The 19,695-nt window shown below is 40.1% G+C and overlaps 1 protein-coding gene across 2 annotated transcripts; it reads right to left on the bottom strand.

The window, feature by feature from the left end:
- Nucleotides 1–499: 499 nt before the first annotated feature.
- reep2 (receptor accessory protein 2) lies at nt 500–18,451 on the bottom strand. Of its 2 annotated transcripts, none has more exons than XM_030780559.1 (8): nt 18,364–18,451; nt 13,978–14,050; nt 12,293–12,369; nt 11,910–12,030; nt 11,701–11,814; nt 2,032–2,224; nt 1,495–1,664; nt 500–604 (listed from the first exon to the last, which is right to left on the bottom strand). In XM_030780559.1, exons 1-8 carry the CDS (start codon nt 18,393–18,395, stop codon nt 530–532), a joined length of 855 nt encoding a protein of 284 aa, XP_030636419.1. In that variant the 5' UTR covers nt 18,396–18,451; the 3' UTR covers nt 500–529. The 2 variants fall into 2 exon arrangements, with proteins under 2 accessions (XP_030636419.1, XP_030636420.1); XM_030780560.1 differs by having other exon boundaries at nt 1,495–1,646; nt 2,056–2,224.
- Between the last annotated feature and the right edge of the window lie 1,244 nt (nt 18,452–19,695).

Below are 19,695 nucleotides of genomic sequence, written 5' to 3'. Positions count from 1 at the left end.
GAGTCCGTCCTACATACTCAAAAAGAGAAACTGGCCTCAATTTACAAAACATGGTGCAATAAAATAGGATGTGAGACAATGCAGAGACTTGATTCAGCCTATCTGTTATACCGCCATTGTCCATAAATGCTAACGATGCCTAGTGGTCTAGTGCTTTACTGAGATGCCCAAATCAGTAAGGCTCACAAAGGATACAATATGCCATACAAACAGAAAGACCCTGACTTTTGCAGCCCCCCCCCCCCCCCCCCCCCCCCCACACACACACACACACACCTACCCACACACACACACACATTTCTAGGATCCTGATTTTAGTAAATGGACAGTTACATAAGTTAATCTGTTGAATGATACTGCATTTTAGAACACTTGAAGTCTCCCTGTTCTTTGTGGTAAATTAGACTACAAAGAATGACAACCCTATGTAATCTCCTGTGTAAGTGTGCACATGGCAAACAATAGACATGCTTGTGTATACGATGTGTGTGTAGGTGTGTGGAGGGCCTGGGATCATTCCCAGTGTGACTCAGGGTAACTCAGCATTATTATTGGACACAACAGTGCTCTTCTTCTTTGGCTGTTTCTTTAGCGTCTTTGTAGTCTGAATGGAATACCATGCGATGAAGTCGTCATCACAGAGTGGGAGCAGGAGAGGTAGAGGGAAAGACAAAATGAATAATGAATCAGAATTCTGAATGCAGTTCACTGTTTTGGCCAGAGACATGCACCCACCCATAGACACTATGATCACATCCGAACTGAAGGTCTACACCCCTACATAAACACACTCACTTCAGTACCTCAATTTTAAGAGAGAAACCAGCCAAAATAAGAGCCAGAAATCTTCATCTTAACCATAGTTAACTGAAACAGACTGTTCCCTGCCCTTTGATTTAAAGGATGGGTTGATGTATCAAAAAAAGGTGAAATCAGTCATCCCTCATCAGCCTGTCAGTGTTAGTGGGGAATGAACATATTGAATGTGTTTGTGTTTTCAACTCGTCTCTCTCATCATCACGTCATAGTCATAGTCATAGTCACTCAAAAAAAGGCCCAAGCCAAACAGGTGTTGCATAGAGCCTATTTACTGATCGTTCATCTTATATCTCTGAAGATAGTGGCACTACACACTTGATGTTTGTGCCTTTACTCTCTTCTGTAGTCACAGACCCATTTTCACGGTAAATGGAACCCATGAAAAGAATGGGGACGAGTTCAGATAGTAAGTCAGTCATGTACAAAATAATATGCCACATAGTCCCTGTCAAATCAATCTGTCAAATCTTCTCAGGAACCCTCTTGGAGTCTTATTGTAAGTGTAAATGTGTAAATGTGCAATGTCTTATCGCAAGTGTAAATGTGTAAATGTGTAAACGTGTATATGTGTATAGGTGTAAATGTGTATACCTATAATTGTGTAAATGTGTATATGTGTATAGGTGTAAATGTGTATATGTGTAAATGTGTATATGAATGTTTTCAAACTGGTACCTCTGTCTTAGCAGATGCAGGCTTCTTCACTGCCTTGACGCTCGAAGTGCGTTTCAAAACCTTTTCACCGAAGTCTTCATCAGAGTGCTCAGTCTTGCCATCCGATTGGTCGCCATCTGTCCTGGGGCTGTGCTGTGAATCATTGTCTGCAGCTGTGGATACCACACGAGCTGGATACAACAAACACAAAACTGATAGTCTTCCAGATCCCATGTTATGCATCAGGTTTCTCTACAGGATTAATTCTATGTTGAAAAAAATCCTGTTATTCACAAAGCTACCCCATGTTAAAGGACTAAGAGATGTCCTCGTATATGCTATACTGCAGTGCATATGGAAAATAGTTGAATATGTCAACAAGAAGGGAGGTATTTCTCAAAGTAAGACTTCTCTAAGTTTTTTCCTGGACAATGCTAACAACAGGGAGCTAGGTAAAACAGATGTCACTTCATGAAATACGTTCCTTTTTTATCCACTTTTAATTTTTTTTCAATTTTATTTTTATCCACTTTTAATGACCCTTGCTGGCAGGTGTACCTGAGCGTGTTCCAGTTTTGATACATGTTGTGTTCACGCCTGCATGTATGTCCTCTGTAGAGTCCAGCAGGTTAGGCACGGTCCCACGCAGGTGCAGCTCTGCCCCGCGCAGGTGCAGCTCCTCCTCATCGCCGATCAGTGTCAAATCCTGCATGCTGAAACTTCGTAGTTTCTCTGATAGCACACCCTGCCCCTGCAGAGCATATTAAACCTCAAAAACACTGTCACCACTGCATGTCACTCATACAGAATCTGTCTCAACAAACCACAACACGGCACAACTTGACACTTGTTCAATTTTGCTATATTGTTTTCATTTTAAATCTTTTTGGACATCTCAGTAAGTATCCATATGCTTCATTTTGTAATTTTCTATAGTACTAGGATGTGGAGATTTGTTACCCCTTCACTGTCTATTATAGTGACACTAGTTGCTTCAGAATGTCATTGCCTTTTATGGAATGTATCTTTTAATAATAATTCGGTCCTGTGTTCCTTTCAGAAAACGTCAAACTTTTAGTGCTCTCAAGGTGGAACGTTGGACTTTTCTGAGTGCTCATTCATTGACATAATATATTTATGTCATGTTTGACAGTGAAAGTAAAGTGTAATTAAAATTTTGTTGTGTTGTTTTGATTAATTCACAGCTGTTTTAATTGTACTTTAAACAAATGAGTAACAGAGAGTTCTATTAGGAAAAAAATATATGTAAGCATGGTTGAATGCGACTCATTAGCCTGTTAGCATTGTGTCTGAGATCTCAGATCTTTTTCGCTTAATTCCTGAACCTGATTAACTCTGTCTCTGCCAATCCAACCTCTATATTAATTTAGTGAGTCAGCGTACAGGCTCAAAATGTAAATGCTAAGGGTGATCTGAAACTAGCGTAGTACTTCCAATTCATCCTGAAAGAACACGATGCATAAATGTTTTAGTGGATTCAATCCCTTTTGCACAAGTTTCTTTGCTGCTCTTGAGTGCATTTATTGAAACGAAAATGATTATTTCAAAACTTACTGTTTGGATCTAAACTTACTGTTTAGATCCAATGGTTTGATAGACATACAAAATACACAGAGTTTGTAAATTAGTCAGCATGTCATCAGGCAAATATAGGTCAACACTAGCCAACAACACAAATAAAATCCAATTATATATTAACACATCAACCAGTTGGCTTGCTGATTAAACTGATGAATGAACCAGTTTTTAAATTTAGCATTTGATGAAGCAGGGAAAGTTGTAAAACAGATTATATTCTGAGAAAATCAGACAAATATGAGTATTAAAATCAATGAATGCTTGGATGATTGAAATTGCAGGAGAGCTACTTGTTAGGTAAGATGGAACTATAAGCAGATATGAAGATGTTATTGTGTCAGAGACTGTGATATAAGGTTAAGTCAGTGCTGTAGCCACTACTAAGGATCCTGAAAATGCCCCAACAACAGGAGTCTGAGACAGTCCTGAGTCTTGAGAGAGTTGAAGAAACTCAAGAAAGACAACGAGTACAGCCTCCTTCTGTATTAAGTAATCCATTGCCTACTGCCTCCTCTGCAGCCAGCCAACTAAAATACAACCTTTAAATTGGATGAGCCCAAGATGATTGAAGTTTAATAGTCTACTGTCAGAAAGAGAACTACTGGACATGAACACGATTGATCAAAACAGAGTCTTTAGAGTAAAACTGACCTCTACCACTCTACACGCCAACTTCAAGAAAAAAATAGATGTTGCACAAACAGCTAAAACCAATCTTAAGCATTAGGAAACATTCAGGATTAAACAAAATTAAATAACATACCAACAGTACTTGAAGTTCTGGATGCATTCAAAAACAGTAAAACAGCATGTGAAAACAGTATGGGGTAGGAGCATTACTGTGAATAGAAATCATGATGATGATTGAATAGACCTAAAGAGAGGCTCTCTTTCTGGAAAGACTGAAAATTAATCTGAAAAAAGTGGACAGATAGAACAATGATCCAGATTTCGATATGTGTGGCAACTTTACATAGGGCCTGAGGTTTAATTAATTAAAAAATAAAATTAAAATAAAAATTTAAAAAAAAAAAGTACAATAAAGGTCTCACACATAACCCCAGTGACCCGGGAAATAGTAACAAAATTGGCAAAGAATGATCTGACCAATAACTTCCTCCATGAATTATCCTCTATGGTCTTTAAAGAAACAAGATTGGGCATGGAGATTGACTATTGGTAACTAGGGACTGAATGACATTACACTAAATATACATCCAGTAGTGGCCAACCCAATCACACCATATTAAATGTTGTACTGGAGAAAAGCACTACTGCATCACAGTTTTGGATATTACAAATTGAATCTGGACTAGATGTCTTGTACTTGTTTTAAAAAAGATCTTTGCTTTCAACTTGGAATGGTTACAGTGGACAATGACGACAAATATCTCTACAGCCTCTTCTCACCAGGTTGTAGCTCAAGCTTTGAAAGCAGCAATGAAAGAAGCTCTGAGGTAGAAGCATCCATTTGGGCCCATATATGGATGACATCTTAATAACCGTTTAGTATTACATATGTGAGCATAGGATGTCTACTGGGAACAATAAATGTTTTACGTACGGAGTGAGGAAGCAGGGTCAGCCTTACAAATACCCAAACAGTGAGAACTGATCTGGAAATGTAACCATTTCTAACAGAACAGAGATCATTTGAAGTATGCTGACTGATAAATAATGTTAGACCACACATGGATTTTGAACTACTTGCTGCTCCATTTCAAGAGCTGCTGTGTGGAGGATCATCTGGGTTTACTTCTTAGAGGAATAAAATACCAAATACCAGAGTTGTTCAGCAAACTAATGGAGCCTCAGAACCATCCAGAGGAAAATACCCATTCCAGTCATGGGAGTAGCCAATCCAGGATTGTTTATTATGAGACGTTATGATGATGGAGATAAGAAGACTTTTGCATACAGACCAAACAGGGCTACAGAGGACGCCATCGCCATGGCGTTACACACCACACTCACCCACCTGGACAAGGGGAATACTTATGTGAGAATGCTCTTCATCGATTACAGCTCGGCATTCAACACCATCATTCCCTCAAAACTCATCTCAAAGCTCACTGAACTTGGTCTAGCACCCTCCATCTGCAGCTGGATATTAGACTTCCTGATGGGCAGGCCCCAGGTGGTGAGAACTGGCAGTCACACCTCAAAGTCACTGATCCTCAACACAGGCGCACCACAGGGCTGTGTGCTCAGCCCCCTACTGTACTCCCTGTTCACCTACAACTGTACTGCCAAGCACAGTTCAAATGTCATCATCAAGTTTGCTGACGACACGACCATCCTGGGCCTCATCACAGACAACGATGAGACGGCTTACAGAGAGGAGGTGAGGGCACTAACCATCTGGTGCCAAGACAACAACCTCTCTCTCAACGTCAGTAAAACCAAAGAGATGATCGTAGACTTCAGGAGACAGCAGAGGGGTGGGCACCTCCCCATCCACATTGGTGACACTGAAGTTGAGAGGGCCAGCAACTTCAAGTTCCTCGGTGTACACATCACTGAGGACCTCTCCTGGTCGCTACACACAGACACCATGGTCAAGAAGGCTCGCCAGCGGCTCTATTTCTTGAGCAGACTGAGGAAGTTTGACATGAACGCCTGCATCCTCACAAACTTCTACAGGTGCACCATCGAGAGCTTGCTGACAGGCTGCATCACGGTCTGGTACGGGAACTGCTCTGCCCACAGCCGCAAATCACTACAGAGGGTGGTGGATGCGGCACAGCACGTCACAGGCAACAGACTCCCTGCCATTCAGGACATCTTCCACCAGCGGTGTCTGCAGAAGGCTCACATCATCATTAAGGACCACAGCCACCCAGCACGCAGACTGTTCTCCTTGTTACCGTCTGGCAGACGATACAGGAGCATGGCTGCACGTACCACAAGACTTAAGGACAGTTTTTACCACCAGGCCATCAGGCTTCTGAACTCACACAACAAAACCCCCCCCCCCCCCCCCCCCCCCCCCCCCCCATTGGAGACTGGACTACCTACTTGTTGCACTGTCCACTGCTCAAGTGCACTGTTGCACTACTAACTTGCACTGCACTGTTTACCTTCACAGGTTACTATGATTCAATATTTACATGATACTGCACTGACACTTACACAGGTAAATAAAGCTGTACATCCCCCATGTGCAATACCGTTGTTCACACTCGCCACTTTAAACTCTAAATTTAAGCCTCCTTCACATGTATATAGTGTATATTTCATATTCTGTTCCATATTCTGTTATATTTATTGCGCACCCTCCTTGTACCTTATTGTTCATTGCTCATACCTCTCTTTTTATATTTTCTTTCTTAGTTAACTCCTTTAATATATTTATAACTCTCTTTTATATTTTCTTTCTTAGTTAACTCCTTATTCTCCTACTCTTATTTTTTTTTTTTTTAAATCCCCTGTTTTGCTCTTCTACTCCTTAGTGTCCTACTCTTTATTTATTTAAATCCCCATTGTACTCATTCTTATGACTAGTGTGCTCTTATTGCTGAGTTGACCTGTTTCTCTCTTCTCACACATTTCATTGTACCGTTGACCCTGTGTTAACCTACATATGACAAATAAACTCTTAAACTTAAAAAACTAAAAGGCTTGATGAGTAGGAGAGACTGTGGCTGATGGAAGCCAAAGAGAGTTTTGGGTCAGGTTATGGGGAGTCTGTATTGTGAAGCGCTGCTTTTTGTTAACGCCACTGTATAAAAAACAAAAAAAAAAAAAAAATCAAGACCAGAAGTGGGATGAATCCACCTAGCTGAACTGGTAACTCTATTAATTGTTCTGCAAGTGCCAGAGGGAAATAGCGAACATTCACTTCTCAGTATGCGTTTGGTGTGTTGGATTTTGGGTCAATGTAGTCCAACAAACCACCTCTCCAAAACTCCTATTAAACACCTTCAGGAGCGAAAGGGTTCATTACAGGCTGTTCATTTGGTTTAAAGAGTAGTCACAGTCAAAGTTGCAGCTCACAAGAGAAGAAGAAAACAAAGAGGGCAGAGGATGGCTGGTGTTTTACAGATACTGAAAAGGCTTCCTACAGCTTAAGGCAAGTTAGATTTAAGACTTTAAGACTTTTAATGCCAATCAGAATGAAATTTAAGACCAACTTTACAATAACTAAAATATAAATAAAATGTATTCTTCATACACAAGCTGAAAATATTGTGTTTTGTGTGTTGTAGCTAATTTACATAGTCTCTTAATAGGTCTGACAAAAACTTGTACAACAAAATCTTTTTTTTCCGTGCGCAGTCGGATTCTCATTCCCGTCTTAATGGCTTGATACCATCTAGTAAAGATAACCTCCCTCTCATAGATAAAAGCAGCGGAAATGGACCAATCTATGACCGTCCCTCCGGGGAAAAATGTAAAGCCTTCGAAAATGAGTTTTCATCAATTACTCAATCTTTTAAACTTCCGGTAAGCAATAACCCAAGATGGCAGCGTGAACAAGTTGCTCTCCCTCCCTGAGTACACTTTGCTATTAATATCCAATCATGATGAAGATTGTTGCAGATGTACACCCCCAAAAAGAGATCTATGCCCTTTTCAAAGGCTACTGTGCTGTCTCCAGCAAAGAAAAAAGGTAAATCTTTGACTGAGCTGTTGCCTGCGGGTGGTGCTAGCATGGCTAATTTGAATAAAGATGGACTAGCACACCCACCCGCGTTAGACCCATCACTTGCTGCTACTGTGCACGCAAGATCATGTCAGAAATACAGGAAGTAGTGAAAGGTGTTTGTGCTGATCTCACTGATGTTAAAACTCAGCTGAAACAACCTGAGGACCAGGAACAGCTCCAAACTGTGAAGCTACAAACAATGTAGTCCTGTGTGGATAATATACAGAGGGCGCAATGCAAGGACAGGAAAAGGGTGCAAGGCTGGATGGATAAGTTCTCAGAAATGAAGCAACACCTAATTAATTTAGAAGACCGTAATCGCTGCTCCAATCTATGCCTTATAGGCCTAGAGAGAGCAGAAGGGAAAGACTGTGTCTCCTTCCTTCAAGAAAACCTCTTGCACTGGCTTCCCACATTAGCTGGGTGACATTTGGAAATAGAGAGGACACATTATACTGGCAAATTAAAGGGATCTGAGCCTAGAACCCTTGTATTTCGTATGTTCAACTTTAAAGACAAACAAGACATCACGCAAGCGGCTCAAAAAACTCTCCGATTCTACATGGCATGGATTGACTCCAAATCTTTTAGGATTTCTCCAAGGAAACTGCTCAATGACGAAAGGCTTAACAACGATCCAACAGCAGTTGAAAGGCCACACCATCTCAACCTTCCTCCTTTTTCCTGCCACTTTGAAGGTGGTACATCAGGGCAGGGTGTCTTACTACTGCATTCCAGGGGATGCGGAGAGAGCGCTGGAAAAGTTTGTTGGTCCTGCTAACAGCAGAGACATGGGGTAAGTGGTGGTTTTCACTCTCCTACGGCAGCAATTTTCTTTTACGTCATTTAGTTTTTCTAGTTTTCCTTGTTCTTTCTGATACGCTGGGCTTTCACAGTTATATAGCTTATTATATGGATGTAGTGCTGGGTAACGGGTGAAATCTCTTCAACATATCTTGTGTCAGATGGATTAAACCTAAGGGCACGGAGAGAGTTGGTTTGTTTGGCTGGGAATTTCATCCTCCTTGATGTGAGATCTTAAAGTGGTGCCTTGGAATATGTGCGGCCTACATTCAGGTAAAAAGAATTTAATGTTTGGATTGGCTACATCGGCAAAGTATTGATGTGGCTCTACTTCAGGAGACACATCTGACGGAAATTGATGTTTACACAGTTGGCTGGGTGCAGTATCTGCTATTTCACAAGTTCCTCAGGTTAAGGTTTTGGGCTTGTGACCAAATTCAAGCTTAAGTTATGGTAAATATGCAGGTTATGTGATCTCACAAAGGATCTCTGTCCTTAAAGAAACAGAGTAAAGTCCTTCAAAGTCTTTATTATGCTCTTATATAAAAAGTTGCTTCAGAAACAACAGAAACAAGGCATGTAAAAAAATGCAAACAAGACCCTTAACAAAGCAATCTGTTCATTGAAAACACTCAAAATAAATAAATTTATTTTAGGCCTGGCATTACTGCCTTGTAGTTCCATTTCGTCTGGATAACATGAACCATGAATTCATCAATAGCAATAATTGATCTACTCATTAAATTACATGACATCTGTTTTGTGCAACTTCTGAGATTATGACTAGTGTAGCTGGGGGTCAACAACATAGGTATGGGACTACTATCATGAACGGCGCTACAACGGTACATTTTCTTCTACGCGTTCATTTATGGTGTCCCCTACAGTTCATCACAGTATGGTGTGTGGTCACAGATTTTATTCCTGCATAATTTCAATATTTTCACTGCATTGAAAATACACCTGTTCTAATCTATCATACACTGTGTAATGTAAACATAGGTGTGTGTGTGTGTGTGTGTGGGGGGGGGGGGGGGGGGGGGGGTTAAATTGGGAAAATCGTCCAGTGTTTTTGCCACGTACGAAAGGCAAAAAACCGCATTCCAACAGAACAATGTCAAGGTACATTTTGGCTTATAACTTTTGAACTGCTTGTACTAGAGTTGTGATCTTTTTTCCCCTGAATCCTTGGGTCATCATGAGTCGAGCGCATCCTTTGCCGTTAATTCCCGCCATATGGGATTTTCCGCCATTTTTAATTTTTTGAAAAACCTACTTTGAGGAACTAGTCTTAGACCATTGATCCTATTACCACCAAATTCGGAACGTACCATCTACAGGGTTGTATAAAAGTTGTATAAAGAATTTTGCTAGGGCAAATGATATGGCTGCTGTCATCCGATGAATTTCGGTGGTGAAGACACCAAACAGGAAGCGAGCCATATCTCAGCAATGCTTGGTCGGGTTGATGACAAACTTGGTACACCTCATTGCAAGTGGGGATACTGGGTACCCACCAAGTTTCATGAAATTTGGCCACATGGGGGCGCTATGCCAGAAAAACACAAAAAGATGTATTAAAATACCCATTACTCCAGGACAAAATCAGATATTTCAACCAAACGGCTTGTGCATCACCACAGTAAAGAGCCCTAACTGGGAGATTATGAACCCTAGGTGGCAGCCCATAGAGGCCCTTCATGGATCCTGGTGAAATTTGGCATCCTTTTAGAGTACAGCCCAAGGTATCCAGAAAAAAATTAGGGGTCATTCCATCATTGGCTCTAGAGCCACCAACAGGCCAAAGTTAAGAGTACATTTTTGCTCATAACTTTTGAACCGTTTGCTCTAGAGTGGTGATCTTTCTTTCCCCTAAATCCCTGGGTCATGATGAGTCAAATGTACTCAAAATTTTATCAAAATCTGCCCTGATTCTCCGCCATTTAGATTTTTTTTTTAAAAACCCTACTCTTGCAAATTAGTCCTAGACCATTGCTCCTATCACCACCAAATTTGGTCTGTACCATCTAGAGAGGGGTCTGATTAAAAGTTATCAAAAGAATTTTGCTAGGGCAAAACATACAGCTGCTGTCATCAAATAAAATTCAATGGTAAATCCACCAAAACAGGAAGTGAGCCATATCTCAGCAATGCTTGGTTGGATTGATGCCAAACTTGGTACAGTTCATTTACAGGGGGAATACTGGGTACCCACTACGTTTCATGAGATTAGGCCTCATGGGGAAGCTATACCATAAAAACACCAAAAAATGTATTAAAATTACTTTAGGATGAAAGCAAATATTTCAACCAAACTTCTTGTGCATCATCACAGTAAAGGACCCTAGCTGAGAAACGTGCGAGGCATTTTGTGTTTTGGCCATCTCGGTATTATCATTTTTCCAGTGGCTTTCTATGGCAGGCCAAAGAAGTCCTACGTGGATTTTTGTTGAATCTCCAAAAGGTGTGAGTGTAAAGAGTGGGTGTCAATGTGTCTCTTCACCTTGTGATGGACTGGTGTCTTGTTCAGGGGTTGTTGTGATTACTTGTCAACTTGTTGGCCCTGAGGTGCTTGGCCCCTTTCATTCTTGCTTGCAGCTATATTATTATTTACTATTATTATTATTATTATTATCACACATCTAAATTTATCACAAAAGCAAAAACCATGAAACTAATAACCTTGGAGAGCTACTAAACTTGACAGGTATGTTAAATTTGTCCTTCATCTAAAATTCTCAAAACTCATGCATATCAAAGTTTGACACTATTGAGCAAAATACATTATTTTTGCACATTAAAGTGCAACTTTGTGTTATAGAGACAGGCGTTTTTTGGGGGGTTTTTTTCAAGAAAATTTCTTGGATTGAGAGGAGCTGACTGCTGGGTCTTCCAACAACTACGGGAAAACTATAATAAAGAACTAGCTGAAAAATCTCTTAATCCATTTGTCAAATGGACCTGATATTTTCTGTGTAGCATCCTCAATAGATAGTTAAAAAACTTCATGCTGTTTAAGTCAGTAAGTAGCACTAGAGTAGGCTGTTGGATTTTTGACCACATTAATCACCACATGTGAGACACCCTATATAAACAAGGTTTATTGTAATTCTGAAAGCTTTACTTTAACACGTGTTACTTTCTCATGGAATACTGCTCATATGTGACACACTCACCTTGGCAGCTGCTGTGACCGCTGCATTAGCAGCGAGATTCAGGCCTCTCTTTCCAAAACGCATCATAGTCTCATAACTGCGGTCCTTTGCCTGTGTGATGTACTCATCTATCTCCTAATGAACACATAATCACACACATTGAGCATTCAGAAAAGAGCCCCGGTGTCAGTCTTTCTTAAATGAGTCAGACATGTGTGTGAAAGTCACACCTTCTCCCTGTTGGAGAGTGTGGGATGCACAAACTTGCGGTAGAGCACGCTGGAGCCCTTTGTGTACGGAGACAGCAACCAGATCACAAAGGCAATCTTCAGCTCAAAGTAAAACGGGAACCTAATAAGAAAAGTGGTAAAAAATCCTGGTTATTCAAAAAAAAAAAACACACTGAAAACATTTTGTCAGAAACAAGCTAACAAGGCATGAAAAAACTGTTTAAATAATTAATTAAAAATAAAACAAAATTTGAAATAAATTTCTACCTATCTTCTCAGACACACTGCTAATAAATACATTTTACAATAAATTAAAGCAGTATGAAGGAAAAGAAGTTATCACCCAGCAGTTTGCTTCATGCATGTAAATAAGCACAACTCACCAAGAAAGGACAAGATCCGTGATGGTCTCTGCAGTGGTAAAGAATGCAAATACTATCCAGTACATCATCCACTTCACCTGAGGACAGACAAAGAGTGTGGGTAAGAGTAGGCCTATGAATTAACTATAGAGACAAGTACACATGGCCACATACAGCATGCATACCACTCATTTATGCAAACACATTTTCTGTACAACTTATACAGCTAAATATAAATAATATAACTATAAATGTTATGCAAGACCAAATTATTGAGGAGAAAAGAGAGCCAAGAACAGAAATAAAATTAAAGAAAAACAAAGTTTAGTTGTGTGTCCAGTATTTCCTTCATCCAACTCAAAACAAGTGTAATATGGTAAACTTTCATGGTAATCATTTAATGTCTGGCAAAACTATTCGCTTGTAAACAGTCAATGATAGGTTGATGAATATTGGAGCTTATAGAACATCCATCATTTTCAGTACCCATCAGTAAACACTTTAACAGAGAGGAGCTAAAGATGGTCCCCCTGCCCACTGAGGAAACCAATAGCTCTTTTCCACCAGAGCGGTGCTGGTACCGGTGTGGAGCAAGTTCTGCCTTGATGCCTTTTGAGATCCCGCCCGCATTTCAAAAGGTTTGAGAACCGAACTTTATGTAGTGAAAGTTGGGGTAATTTCCGGGGGGAAAAACCATGGCGGACAGAATGCATCTGCTTTGCGTGCTTTTTATAAATTTACTGGTACCACTTTACAATAAGACTACCCTTATAAAGGATTCATAAATGGCTTACAATTATGTTATTAATTAGATTGTAAACACTTTATTTTGCCCAAATGAAGCAATGGTAAATATCTGCAACTCACATATCTGTAGTTATAGTCGGTGCATTGGAAATGATTAAACCAGAGGGGACACGTAAATAAACATGAGCTGAACAAGTATCTAACATGGCTTGGTAGCCACACAAAGTTATTTATCTAGCTTCTCTTTCAAACGTGTAGTGTGAAATCCCAAAGTCGCAAGTCCTGGCATGACTCTAGTCACATAGTATTAGGTGCATTCAACAGCAGTGTTTACTCTAGCTCACTGTATCAGTTTCCTGCATTATTTATCATTATTTATCAAAACAAGTGGACAGCCAAAACACACTGTCGTTTACACCTGTCTATCATGCATCTCCAGGGTGTCCAGCTGACCACTTGTGTTCGGATTTCGTTACTGCTACGTCACTTTCGCTAGAAAGTTATTACGTTAGTCTCTGTCAGGGACACGTCTGGACGCATTAGCGTTTACACTACATGTGGTCAAATGTGTCCCAGACCACCTCGGCAAGGGGTTTGAGTGATCGGACTACAATGCGTCTTGGTGGTTGTTTACACTTGGATTTAGCGCTGTCCACTTGTGATCCCATCGCCCAAGAGGCATTTTGAAACCAACTGCAAACAGAGCCTACAAGAAATAATATTGATTCCACAGTGCTAAATTTCTATGGTAACAAAACAAAAAGCGAAATAACAACAACAGCAGCCTTTTTTAACTAGGTGTCAAAACTAAAGGGTAACTACTTAGGAGCAGTGACAATCATCTCAAAAGTAATAAAATCATTACTAAAGGTCTACCTATGTGGTGTTGTGCCTCATACTTTGAATTACCCTGATAGTACAAAAAAACTGTCCATATATGAATGTGCTGTGATACTCACATACTCCTTTACATTTTTCGTCTTCACTGCCTTATAGGACGAGTATGCGGGGTAGAGGGTCCCAAAGGCCAGGCTGTAGAATGGGAAAGTTGGACATTAGTGCAGTGAAAACAATTTATTTGCTAAGATACTGAGACAGAAAAAGAGAGAGAGAGAGAGAGAGAGAGAGAGACAGAAAGATTTCTCTACCGCTAGACTTCAACTATAAACTAAGCTCTACAGCAAGAGCCTCTATCAAGGAATTCATTTCATTGCAGCTCATTCAAAAAGGCAAATTGCTGTTGTTTTTATGTGTAAAGGTATTATCTTTGTCTTATTTTCACATTCATCCTCTGTATATGGATTTAGGCTTGCGGATACTACTGTTCAGATTATGGGGTCAATCTGTAAGTACATCTGCCAGGATTGGGGAATCTGGCCACCCTGCTGGCCATCCTGTGTATTGTCGAGTTGTGCATTTGTTTGTTTTGGTTTTGCCATGTGCTTCTGTTTGTCCCTGTGTACTCCGGTCCCCGCCCCCCCACCTGATCCTTATTATTACCTGGTTTGTCTCCTCCAATAGTCTGTCTCTGCTGTTTATTGTTCTGTGCATTTAAGTCCTGTGTTTGTACCTGTTCCTTGTCAGATTATGACCTTTTGTTCTCTCAGCCAGGCCGTGTGTTTTGCCTTCTGTGATCTGTAATTTTGACCGTGTTTACCTGGACCTGTTTTTGCTTTAGGCTATGTTTTGGATTTGGTTGCCCTGTGGATCTCTGGCTCTGACCTTGTTTGTATCCTGTTTTGACCATTCTTTTGCCTTACGATTTGGATTTGTTTGACCTTGGACTGGACACTCTTTTTGAGATTGGATTCTGATTTTTGTTTTGAATAAATCTTATTTTACTCAGTGGGTCTGCGATTGGGTCTTGGTCTGTCAAATCCTCACACAATCTGCCATAATGGATTATCACTGGGTTCCACTCCTGATGATGAACAACCCTATATAATTCCTATAACACCTTTCGCCAAGTTGTCACCAAACTAAGATTAAAAGAGTCTGAACCTAAATAACGGTCATTTTTTTTAACCTTCTGCACCTCTACATTTCTTGAACAAATTGTGGGAGTTTGACCAAGCCTGGGACTCATACTACCTGATTACACAAAGGTATGAAACATTTGATAGTCCCCTGATGGTACTACAATGAGAACATAAAATGAGCAAAACTGTAGCGATTGTAGTGTGTTTGTCTAGTGTATTTACTACTTTAAGCATTTCATCTTGAATGAGTAATTCTCAAGGGAGATAACAAGTCTTGTACAGATTAGGTGATAAATATCTGTGGAAGAGAAGAAATGATGGGATCAGGTTGTAAGAGTGCCAATTGCCATAATTTCAAGGACTTTTGTCCAATGAGTATGACACTTGGCAGATTTCACCTCATATGGATGACTCGAACTTGAAAAAATAAGGGAATCCAAACTGAATATCATCAAAATTTTGAGTGGAATATAGCTAGATATCTCATCAAAAAAACTTCTATGGAGCTTTCCAGAAACAGAATGTCCACATTTGCAGAGCTATCCAGATTTGCTTTCCAGCAAAGTAGCCTAATTAAATAATTAAGAAGTTACGTTCTTTGACGAATGGTCTAAGGGTTTCCAGGTGAGTATCCCATTAGTGACATGCAGACAAACTAAAAATAAAATCATTTCAATGTGTTAGCTGTGAAATTTTCGAGTTTTCACAGGCTTTAGGAATGGGTTTCCAATAGTGGGCTATGACACTTTTAAAAATGACTATCACAGCAGTTGCACATGCAAAAATCAGCCAGATGGACTTCTACAGAGGCAAAAACATGAAAGATCCTCACTGTAAAGACACACTTAATCTGTGGATTAATGATTCAGGGGAAACAGGTGGAGACAGAGTCTAGCCATGAGCAGGGAGGACACAAAGAGACTGACTGACACCCAGGCAGATATACTGCACAGACACCATGTTTGCTCTGTCCAGTTTGTGCTGACGTGACAGAATCCTGAACATTTCAAAGAGAGAGCACTACAGAGGTCAGCAAGCAGACACACGGCCAACATCAGCCCCATGAATGTGGTTTTCCTACTTAGTACATTACAAAACTTAAAGTGGATTATAAACCTTACAAGATTACTGCCTAGATTCACATGGCAACCATAAGGGCCTAAGAGTTCTCCTTTGAGGAGGTGAGCTGCTAATCAGCACAAGCCCAGGAAATAGCCTAGTTTTTTATGTTAAAAATAATACAATCGGAGTTCTGACACCAGGGCAAGAACATGTACCGGAACAGAGTTGTGAATTAGTGGCATCACTGGACCATGGTTCAGACAGCAAAGAGATTTGGAGCCACACCCTGCTCAGAGGGAAGAAACTACAGGAAAGCCATGCTATGACAAATTTCTCAGCTGGTAAATCTTTCAAGAACTATACACCAATACAGCTTTCAAAAGTCAAACACTGATATCTTCCTCCTGTAAATAAATTCAGAAAGTAAACAGTTAGGAACAAACAATTAGAGGTAAATATTTGGGTCTAAAGACATTGATACTATTAATTACTTAAACAAAAATGTCATCTCCTAGTTCATTTTGTGCAAAATCTGAGAAAAGAAAGCCAAAATACAAACTAAAGGCCACACAGAGATAATGTTTACACATGAGAATGGCGCCTCAGGTAGTGATCCAGTTTTAGCAAAAGCTTCGGTGATTCAGCTTACTGATATTTCACAGGAACAATGGGCTAAGACAATGTTGGTGTGGAAATGTGGGGGTACAATATCATCAGCTAAAGCTGGCTGTAGTAAAAAGCACATACTCCTCCACCATGAGGCTCATGCATTGGTTTTAAATGCAAGGCAGACAGACTGGCAGGTAGCTCTAGATGACGACAAATATCTGTCTTGGATGTAACCAGGCACTTTCATAGATGACAGGAAAATAGAGGAAAACTTCAAAGAGAGGTATGATTGGGTCAAGAAGTGGGGTCTAAATTTAAAAGGCACATCTACAGCTGAAGTGGAGCAAAGAACACAGGCAGAGGTCTGTTGAACAATGGGAGGTCAAATGGTTTGATGGTCTTTTATTCTTTCCTCTGCCTCTGCACCTCCTAGGTGGTGCATGTCAAAAGACACAGGCCTGGAAAAAAGTTATCAAACTCAGCATAGAATAAAGCCTTTTTATTTTGCTGTGTGTGTTCTCCTTCAGGATGGCAGGGCACAACCAGTCATTGAACAATTTGACAAGCGTAAAAATGCTGGAAACTATATTCCATGTCAACAAAACTCAACTCTGTAAACACTTAGAGGATCTTGAACAGCATCTGACACCCACCCCCCTCAAGAAACCAGATTATGGATTTTCTGTTGGAAGCTGCTTCCTTACAATACAGTTCCAGAGTCCATGCAAAAGTACACTGAAGTTCTGCTGGCTTATAATATCCAAACTCTGTATTTGTAGTTTTCTTTATTTTCACACTCAGTCACCTGTAGATCATCCACACGCAATTTACAATATCATGTGAGAAAGCTTTCAGTCAGGTTAAAGAAACCACGGGGTTATCCCTAATCTTCAGCGTTAGCATGATTTGACCTAATTTCGTGACGGGAGCTAACGCCAAGATTTAGGATTCTCAAACAAGTTAAGCAGACAGTTGTCTACATGTAGTCTTGTAGCTTGTCCAAATGTGATGCTGACAATTTCAAAACAATTAGCAAAACAAAATGCACATTACAAATTTGCGAGCTGTTTCGAGAAGATGCCTCTTTTTGATTAGGCTACATAATGTAAAGGCTACATTAACGAGAAAACAATTGGTCCGCACAGATAGGCCTTCCACGTCATATGGAAAGTGACGGGGTATCCTCAGCGGCACCCACACCTCTGAAAAGCCACAATTTAGCCCAAACCATGCTGTGTAACGTACAAAGACAACCGCTGAAAGATAAATCACATCATGAACCAAAGATCTTCATCCACGGGATACACTGCAACAGCTAAGCACACATACCTGCATCACAGTCTCCTTTACTGATAGGAGAAAAGAAAAAAAGCAATGTCTTAATCTTAGAAAAAATCAGAAAAATTATTATGATCCAAGCGTGAACACAGATAAATAACCGTAGATGGAGCTGCATCAGTTAATCGAAACATCGATCACCGTTATCTTTGACAACAAACGCATTAGATTTATGTGACTATATAAAAACGTTCTTCAAACAAATATTTAAGGGAAAAAAATCCGGTTATGATAATGAACTGTTCTGAGCTAGCCAGTATTGTCCATTCGTTGTCATGTAGCAGGTTGGGGAGCTAGTTACATGATCTATCAAAGCAAGAACCGAAATGACAGCAAGCTGCAAAACAGCATACTCACACCACCATCCGAGAGATAATCCAGGACACCATCTTGGTTACTGTGAACACACCTATTCGTGGGAATTATTGGCTAGCCCCATTTCCGACAACCCAGCAGCTATTTTGAGAACGACTTATCTTTCAAATCATGCAGATTTACTGAATCTGTCACATACGTATGTCACGCAGCTAGCTGTATGAAGACTGCTGCATCAACGCTGGCTCCCCCGCCCCCACGCATCCAGTCATCTTAAAGGGGCAGATACCGTATTCCAGGTAACTGGTTTGAGCGAGTCGTGCCGGAATTACTGAACAGGTGGTTGGTAACCAAACGATAGCTGTTCATGAGGAGTACACGTTTAGACACTGACACAGATTTTGCTGTCATTTTGCTGCACCTATACGCGTGAATTGTCATTTCCCTCAGTGAATGGACAGGCTGTAATTAGGCTTACACGTTTCTCAGTTATCCTTGGCCTGTGCTTGGAGATCGCTGTATCCTGAGCTATTCGAACCAGTCTGACATCACCCTTAGCTCCCATTATAGCCAAAAAAACATATAACGAAAACTGGCCTTTAAACTATTTGATGATTATCTCAAAAACATCTGACTATGAAGGTGATGAAAATTCATGTGAACAACAAGTAGCTTCAAGGGTGAAAGTAAAAAATAGAGTGATAAATTGTCAGTTGATTTGATAAACTCGACTGCCATTTATCGTTTACAGCAAGCAATTTTGATACTTCCATTTAAGCGATGTAAGCGATAAATGGAAGTAAAAAAAAATTGCTTGCCGTAAACGATAAATGGCAGTCGAGTTTATCAAATCAGCTAACAATATATCACTCTATTTTTCAGCTCACATACATTTTTACCCCTCTATTTTTCCATTCGGATGTATTTTCATCACCTCCACTTTTATCAATTAATTTTTGTTACTTCCATCCACCCTTGAGGCCACTTTCCCTAAATGATAGATGGCAATTTTGTGTTGTGAATAATGAGCGATGAATGAAAATGATGAAACACAACTCTGTTTTCATTATATCACGACTGTTTAATCAAATCGGCTTTAATCAAATCACTTGATAATTTATCACTTTGTTTTTCATTTCACAACCATTTGTACCGCTCTATTTTTCAATTTACATGCATTTTCATCACCTTCATTTTTATCAGTTAATTTTTATTACTAAAAGTCAAACAGATCCTGAGTCATGGCCATTTGAATACTGCAACTTTTTCCTGATGGTGGTGCTATAGCGCACTACTAATTGTGACCTAACATGCTCCGGGGCCTATGTCAAACAGGTATCTGAAATTTAGTGGCACTAACGTGACAGGTTTTAG

Source organism: Chanos chanos, chromosome 7, assembly GCF_902362185.1.
Source record: "Chanos chanos chromosome 7, fChaCha1.1, whole genome shotgun sequence".
Taxonomy (NCBI): domain Eukaryota; kingdom Metazoa; phylum Chordata; class Actinopteri; order Gonorynchiformes; family Chanidae; genus Chanos; species Chanos chanos.
This window is presented reverse-complemented; position numbering and strand designations above follow the sequence as displayed.